Genomic DNA, 8,245 nt, shown 5'->3' with positions numbered 1-8,245 from the left:
TGGGTGGGAGCAGAGGGCTACACCCCACACCACCCTGGAAGCTGAAACAATATCGCCGTTTATTTGGGTGACACAGCGGCCGGCCCACCCGAGGGCTCTGACAATCAGCATCGTGACTGAAACCCCCCAAATAGTCCCTCTCCCCCTGCTGGCTCTGCGGGGGCCCAGGCCCCAAGTCCAGGCCCCTGGGCCCTTTGTCTCTTCACCTCGGGGCTCCGGGCTGCCTGCTGCCGACACCTCCCGGGAGCCCGGCCGTGGCCGGTCACTTCCTGATGCTCTCTCTCTGCAGAAACAGCGAGTACCTCCGCAGCCGGGTCCAGTGTTCCTTCTCCTTCACCTTGTTCTCCAGCTTCTGGCACCTGGGGGTGGAGAGGAGAAGGGCATGCTTTGTGCCGCGCCCCCCACCGGCCCGGCTCCCCAGGGCGGGCCTGACCACACTGTGCCAGCATCAGGAACGCTCCGAAGGCATGCGGCTGCCTCGTCTCTGTGCCCTCGGGACTCTGCCTGGTGCAGGGTGGGCCCCTGAAACTCCTTTTAAAAAATACATATTTTTACTGATTTCAGAGAGGAAGGGAGGAGAGAGGTAGGAATGGGGAAGGGATAGGGAGGAAGAGAGAGAAACGTCAATGAGAGAGAAACATCGATCGGCTGCCTCCTGCACGCCCCACACTGGAGATCGAGCCTGCAACCTGAGCGTGTCCTGACCAGGAATCGAACCGTGACCTCCTGGGTCATAGGTCAATGCTCAACCACTGAGCCACACCGGCCGGGCAAACCGGACACACTTTTGGGGGAAAGAGGGTGACATGGCAGAGCGTGAGGTGGACAGTGGCCGGCGGCACAGCGCACTCAGGAACTGAGGTCTGTGAGCGCGGACCCGTGTTGCACACACCGGGATGCCAGCGCGCCGTTTCATAAGCGTTTCTTGAGCACCCGCCAGTGGCAGGCACTGGTGCAATGTCGGGCAGGCCAGAGTGACCACACAGCACGTCCCTGTCCCCAGAGAGTGGGGGCCACAGAGTGAGAGAGCACTGTGACAGGAGTCATCTGAGCGCCACAAAGGTCACGCACGCGCAGAGAGGAGGAAGGGAGCATCGCCCGGGGTGCTCCCAGGAGATGACGGGTTTAAGTAGGGGTTTTCAAAAAGTAAGGGTGGGTTGGTTTTTATTTTCAGTTTTTTAAAATATATTTTTTGATTTCAGAGAGGAAGGGAGAGGGAGAGAGAGAGAAACATCAATGATGAGAGAGAATCAATGATCAGCTGCCTCCTGCACGCCCCACACTGGGGATCGAGCCCGCAACCCGGGCATGTGCCTTGACCGGGAATTGAATGTGGGACCCTTCCGTCCTCAGGCCGGGGCTCTATCCACTGAGCCGAACCGGCCAGGGCTTTAGTGTTTTGTTTTAATAACAAACGAGTGCACGTTCACGTTCATTTCAAGTGCACGGGACGCCTGCAGTGCCTTGCAAAGCCTTTCACTTCCAGGAGCCTGCCTGACTGCAAGTTGGGGGCTGTGTGTCTGTGGGGGATTTTCCAGGGAGTCGTCCCTTTGTTTCTCAAGGAAGGCGAAGGAAAGTTAGGCTGGGGGCACCCTTTCCTCCCCAAGGATCGTCGGCACACCATCCCTCCCCCTCCTCCTCCAGCCTCGAGGGAAATGTCACAGGGGAGCCCTGTGCCCTATGGCAGAAAGATGGGTGGGCGGAACCTGGACGTGCTTGGCCTGTATTCTGTAACCCACGGGGACTAAAGGGAGAGGGACAGACTGTTTCTGTCTGCTTCCCGGCGTCCAGAAATTTCTGTGGTCAAATGTTTGGCCCAGTCAGAGATGGCAGACACTAGAACAGACGGGGAGGGGAACCAGATGGAAATGGTGCCCCTGAGGCCCCGGCTGGATGGGGCAGAGGCCAGGCCGGGGCGCAGCGGGAGAGGGTGGGCCCCCTTTCAGGGCCCTGAAGGTGGGCTGCGGTTCACACTGCGCTTGCGAAAGCCCCATGGCGGATTTTGTAAAAGCAATTTGGACAGACCGTGACAGGCCTGAAACTTTGACTCTATTGCCTCTCCAACCCATTGCCTCCAAGTTTCACCTAGGTTCAGGGCCCATGGAAACTTCCAGACACCAGCTATAAATAGAAAAAAAAAAATAAGATGGGATTACAGCCTTTAGATGTACATGGGCGTGTGTGGTAAACGGCGAGAGTAACATGTTAACAACAGACCTAGGCTGTGAGTATGCGGGTGTTCGCGGAAATTTTTTTCAAAGCTGCTGTGTGTTTGAAAGTTTTCGTGATAAAATGTGGTGGGAAAGCCCTAACCGGTTTGGCTCAGTGGATAGAGCGTCGGCCTGCGGACTGAAGGGTCCCAGGTTCGATTCCGGTCAAGGGCATGTACCTTGGTTGCGGGCACATCCCCAGTGGGGAGTGTGCAGGAGGCAGCTGATCGATGTTTCTCTCTCACCGATGTTTCTAACTCTCTATTCCCTCTCCCTTCCTCTCTGTAAAAAATCAATACAATATATTAAAAAAAAAATGGGGTGGGAAAGCCCCTGATATCTAACTCCGAGCAAACAGAAGAGGAAAGCCTTCTTTAAATCATGGTGTTACCCGATGGATCGCTGGGACCCAGATCACAAAATGATGTGACTGGAACCCCGTGATTAGGTCCAAGGAAAGGTTCCTTCGAGCAGGGTTGCCACAGCCACACAGTGCGCCCCCTCCCAGCTCCTGCCGGGTCCCTGGACCCGGGAGCACTCCCCTAAGTTCCCACTGCGTGGCTAGCCCCAAGCCATGCCCCTGGCCCCCAGGCCCCCGCTGCCCGGCCCTTTTCCCTGCAGAATGTTCTGGGAGGCCGTCTCCTCCACCCACTGAGCACTGTGGGGCATTCCCCGGAAGAGGCGGGTGTCCGACCTCCATGTGAGGGACAGACAAGCACTCTGGGTAAATCTTTAATCAGGGGAAACGTCGCTGTCCCTCTCTTCACTGTCCTCCTTGCCCAGGACCCTTTGGCCGTATTCCTCTCCTGATGACCCCCATGCTTCCCTCCAGGAGATACTGAAAGCCACCTAAGCCACCACCGCAGCCCAGGGAGGAGCGGCGGTCGGGGGAGGCGCTGCGGCGCCCCCCGGTGGTGATGTGTAGAATTTCCCCTGGAGTGAACTTGGATTAACGCAGGGAACCATCGTCATTGTCATTGTCATCGTCATTGTCGGCTTGTATCTACCGTTTATTGAGCGACCACCCTGTGCCTAGCGCTCCGCATGTATTTTTAAAAATATATTTTTATTGACTTCGGAGAGGGAGAGATGGAAACATCGATGATGAGAGAGAATCACTGATTGGATGTCTCCTGCACGCCTCCTATTGGGGATCAAGCCTGCAACCCAGGCATGTGCTCTTGACCAGAATCGAACGCGGGACCCTTCAGTCCACAGGCTGATGCTCTATCCACGGAGCAAACCAGCTAGGGCGCCCTCTCCATGTATAAAGCCTGAAGCTTGGGCATCATTGAAACATCCAGAACACAGCCCAGCACATGGTAGGTGCTCAGTAACCTTTTTTTTTTGAGTGAATGAGGGAACGGAGGCTCCGGGAGGTTGAGGAACGCCCCCCGGGTCTCACAGTTAGTAAGGGACGGCATCCGATTCAAACCTGAGTCTCTTAGCCAACCGCCTTCACCCTCTTGAGGAAACAGTAAACAGAGAAAGGGGCCCGCGGACACTGTGGGGATGGGAGGGCCACAGACTCTCCGGGCTCCGGCGGCAGGAGGACCCTGCGTACCTGGCAGGGAGGGGACCTGCCCAAGTCCCCGACGTGCCGTGGCCGGTCTGGGCCGAGAACCCAGGGCTCCAGCGATGACCCTTCCACCGAAAATGTACCGTCGGACCCCGGCAGGAAATCTCGACAAGCGTGTGCGGCCCCAGAAATCGGTGAGGGTTTGGGGGGAGACACTTGCTTCTCCAGGTGGGCCAGGCCCTCACTGGGCTTTCACAGCGGACAGGAACCCGGGCGGGACTGGGGTGGGCAGGGGCGGGCGGAGGCAGAAGGCTTGACGCCTCTGCATCCTGTGGGTCCTGCAGGCTCTGGTGGGACGGTCCACTCGCTGCTGAGCGTGACCATGTCCCCCGGAAGCTCCCTTTCCCCAGGCGGCCGTGGGCTGGATTTGGTCCGCAGGCCCTAATTTGCCAGCCCCGATGGTGTCCAATAACCCAAATACGCCTTTAAAAGTTGAGGAAGCAGAAGGAGCCCGGCCGGTGTGGCTCAGTGGTTGAGCATCGACTTATGAACTAGGAGGTCAGGTTCAATTCCCGGTTAGGGCACATGCCCGGGTTGTGGGCTCGATCCCCAGTGTGGGACGTGCAGGAGGCAGCCGATCCATGATTCTCCCTCATCACTGATGTTTCTATCTCTCTCTCCCTCTTCCTTCCTCTCTGAAAACCATAAAAATATACGAGAGAGAGAGAGAGAGAGAGAGAGAGAGAGAGAAAGGAAAGCCTATCTTAACAGGAAGAACGCACCAACTGGAGGCCCTCCTTCCCCATCAGCCTGAGCTTATTCCTCCTCTTCTACCAATTGGAGCAGGAATCGGAGCGCGAGGGGAGGATTCAAATGCCGGAAGGTTCTTACCCTCAAACCAACTCCACTGTTCCCGCCCAGGCCAGGCCCGGGGCAGGGGTGGGGAGGGCAGGGGTGGGGAGAGCTGGGGAGCAGGGGTGGGGAGGCCCAGGGCAGGGGTGGGGAGAGCTGGGGAGCAGGGGTGGGGAGAGCCGGGAGCTACCTCTTCTGGAAGATGCCCTCGCATCTCCTCTCCAGGGACAACGCCTCGGGGAAGCCCGCGGCGTCCAAGTCCGCTTGGGGAATGAAGCAGCTGTCTAACATGTTGTCCAGGAGTGAGCAGGCGTCGAAATTGAAGTAGAAGACAGAACTCGGGGTGTCACTGTCCCCAGTCAGATCGTCTCCTGAGATGAGACGAGAGTGCGCGTTTGTGTCAGCATCACCTTCTCTGTGTCTCTGTGGCCGGGTGGGGCCGGGTCACTGGGGCGGAGCCGGGAGGGCCCACTTGGTCTGGAGGAGCAGGGGTCCAGAGAGAAGGCCTGCCTGGCGTCTCTCCTGAGTGTCTGGTGAGGACTCTGGGGCTGTGGTGGCGGCGGGGGGCGGACAAAGAATGGGGAGCAGCCCAGCCGGTGAGGCTCAGTGGTTGGGCATCGACCTATGAACCAGGAGGTCATGGTTCAATTCCTGGTCAGGGCACATGCCTAGGTTGCAGGCTCGATCCCCAGTAGGGGGCATGCAGGAGGCAGCTGATGGATGATTTTCTCTCGTCATCGATGTTTCTCTCTCTCTCTCTCTCCCTCTCCCTTCCTCTCTGAAAGTAATAAAATTATATATTAAAAAAACAAAAAGAGTGGGGAGCAGATTGGATGGGGTCACCCTAGGACTTCGGGAGGGGCCCCAGGTCTGGCCAGCGCGCCCTCACGGTCCCCCTTCCCTACCTCGGAGCAGGAAGAACGGGTGATGCGAAGACACGGCAAACACTGGCTTCCAGGGCACCGCCAGGTGGTAAGGCCTGGGGGGCGCGAAGGCACAGACGACGTGCGGCCGGGCCACGTCCAGCAGGAGCACGGAGCCGTTCCTGCAGAAGGTCAGCACCTGGCAGCGGATGGTACGGGGCCCTCGCCTCAGCGTGGGACACGAGACGCCGGGCAGGAAGCGGGCAAACAGAGAGAACCGACGTGCTCCGGGGCACGCAGCCTCGGACCCAGCTCAGGGCAGCGGCCTGGGGACTCGCCTGCCGTCCCCACGGAGCTGTGAGCTCGGCACGTGATGGCCTGATGGCCGTCAGCAGAGAGGAGGCGGCGTGAGCCGTCGCTGCAGGGGAGGGAGAGGCACGAGGAACCTACCATGCCAGCCAAGGCCGGGACGGGGGCCACGGCGCAGAGGGCCTCCTCCGGGTGCTTGACGGGCCTGTGGGCACCGGACGGACAGACACTCATCCTCTCCTCTCCCAGGCCTGCATCCTGAATAAACTCTTGCAGATAAGCAGCAAGAGAGATGTTGGGGACTCTCGTAGAGGCAGAAACTGGGAGCAGTGCAGTCTCCACTCGTGGGAGAACGTGTTAGTAACTGGTGTGTGCACCGCAGAACACGGCGCAGCGGTGGGAATGAGCCCCGCAGCCGAGGGCGGCCTCCCGGGCACCCTCATGAACGTGCAGAGCAAGTTACAGAATAAACAGCATTGAAATGTAAGTGGGAGGATGCTTAGACCGTGGCGCCATTTACACGCGCCCTCCATATGCACAGCTACAGGTGCTGTGTGGGGACACACGCCCACGGGTGTGGGTAATTCTTAAAGGAAAGTAACGGAATGAATTTAGGAAAACGCTGTGGTGGATTAAAATAAAATCGGCCGTGATGTTTGACATCAACTCCCATCAAAAGGTGGACTCTCTCGACCGCCCGGCCCGCGTGGCTCAGTGATTGAGCATCGACCTATGAACCAGGAGGTCACGGTTCGATTCTAGGCCAGGGCACATGCCCTAGTTGTGGGCTCGATCCCCAGGAGGGGGCCTGCAGGAGGCAGCCAGTGGGTGATTCTCTCATCATTGATGCTTCTATCTCTCCCTCCCTCTCTGAAATCAATAAAAATATATTTAAAAATAAAAATAAAGGAGAGAGAGGGACTGTGGGGAAACTGAGAAAAGGCTATTTTGGCGGAAGTGACCCTCTTCTTGGCCGTGTGGGCTGTGAATGGGGTTGTCTGCCATCAGACCATTCAGTTGGGACCCTGCTGCATACAGACACCCACATACGGAAGACGTGATGTTGAGCATCTCATCGGGAGAGGGGGGTGGCTGTTGGGCAAGTGGGCTTCGGCCTGGGAGGTGGTTGCTGTTTCGCAACCAGCCCTGGCGGATCCTTTCCCCGGCCCTCCCCTTAGAGCGACCGACCTCTCCACCAGCATGCTGACAGTGGGGCCCTGGGTCCCCATGGCGGTCACCAGGTGGAGGGACGAGTCCGTGCACAGCACCACAAAGGTCGTTTGGGACTTGGCCGGCCCCTCTGGGTACACGTTCCGCCCTTCGTGGACCAAGAAGTGTTTCAGGAAGTGAATGCTTTGGCAGGAACACCCCTCAGGAAGAGCGATGACCCCAAGAGGCAGTCCTGGGGAGAGAAGCCACGCGTGCAGGTTGGAAAGGGGACAAAGGGCCCGGCCGGCGTGGCTCAGTGGTTGAGCGTCGACCTAGGAAACAGGAGGTCATGGTTCGATTCCCCGTCAGGGCACATGCCCGGGTTGCAGGCTCCATCCTCAGTGTGGGGCATGCAGGAGGCAGCTGATCAGTGATTCCTTCTCATCATTGATGTTTCCCTCTCTCTCTCTCTCTCTCTCTCTCTCTCCCTTCCTCTCTAAAATCAATAAAAATATTTTTTTAAAAAGGGGGACCAAGGGATGCATCCCTGGTGCGGGATTGCAGCCAGCAAGGGCCTGAGGGACGTGAGGACAAAAATCAAGCAGTGAGCGCCCCCTTCAGGGGACCCCTTCTAAGTACCCCTTAGATCAGCGGTTCTCAACCTGTGGGTCCCGACCCCTTTGGTGGTCAAATGACCCTTTCACAGGGGTCGCCTAAGACCATCCTGCATATCAGATATTTACATGATGACTCATAACTAGCAACATGACAGTTATGAAGTAGCAACGAAAATAATTTTATGGTGAGGTCACATAATTTTATGAGGAACTGTATTTAAAGGGCCAGAAGGTTGAGAACCACTGCCTTAGAAGAATTTATCAATATCCAGGAAGATGAAAACAAGCTATCGGAAGGGACTGTGAAGTTGTGATCGTGCTGCCCACCCACAGTAGCTGCTAGTCTGGAACTGATCGCTGTCCGGGCCTGTGAAAGGGTTGTTCGACCGCCAAAGGGGTCGCGACCAGAAGGTTGAGAACCACTGCCTTAGAAGAATTGTATCAATATCCAGGAAGATGAAAACAAGCTATTGGAAGGGACTGTGAAGTTGTGATCATTCTGCCCACCCACAGTAGCTGCTGGACTCGAACTGATCTCTTAGCTTCAACAGCAAGGAGGTTCCTGCTGTCAGTGGGGAGTTGGGGGAGCAGGAAGGAAGACTTGCTTGTTCTGAGAGCGTGGGGGCGGGCGGAGGGCTAGGGCGTGTGGCGCTGGGAGGTGATGTCTGTTGAATGAATTAGTGAATGAGAGGAAAGCAGGACTAGCCTTCCGAGGGGCCTTTAAGC

At 57.4% G+C, this 8,245-nt stretch overlaps 2 protein-coding genes across 2 annotated transcripts in view; one reads left to right on the top strand and one right to left on the bottom strand.

Moving 5' to 3' along the window:
- The window catches only part of PLIN1 (perilipin 1), a 110,405-nt gene that overhangs the window by 55,360 nt on the left and 46,800 nt on the right, over positions 1-8,245 (top strand). The window lies entirely within an intron of this gene.
- Positions 31-8,245, bottom strand: part of WDR93 (WD repeat domain 93) — a 28,057-nt gene continuing 19,842 nt past the window's right edge. The window contains exons 12-16 of the mRNA XM_015563231.1: positions 6,942-7,155; positions 5,895-5,958; positions 5,487-5,643; positions 4,772-4,952; positions 31-359 (exon numbers count right to left, since the gene is read on the bottom strand). Of these exons, the coding sequence (XP_015418717.1) occupies positions 263-359; positions 4,772-4,952; positions 5,487-5,643; positions 5,895-5,958; positions 6,942-7,155 (713 nt within the window). The 3' untranslated portion in view covers positions 31-262. The remainder of the gene's footprint in view (positions 360-4,771; positions 4,953-5,486; positions 5,644-5,894; positions 5,959-6,941; positions 7,156-8,245) is intronic.

Source organism: Myotis davidii, unplaced genomic scaffold (assembly GCF_000327345.1).
Source record: "Myotis davidii unplaced genomic scaffold, ASM32734v1 scaffold459, whole genome shotgun sequence".
In the NCBI taxonomy this organism is placed as follows: Eukaryota; Metazoa; Chordata; class Mammalia; order Chiroptera; family Vespertilionidae; genus Myotis; species Myotis davidii.
Note: the sequence above shows the minus strand (reverse complement) of the source record. Positions and strands in the feature narration are given on the sequence as shown.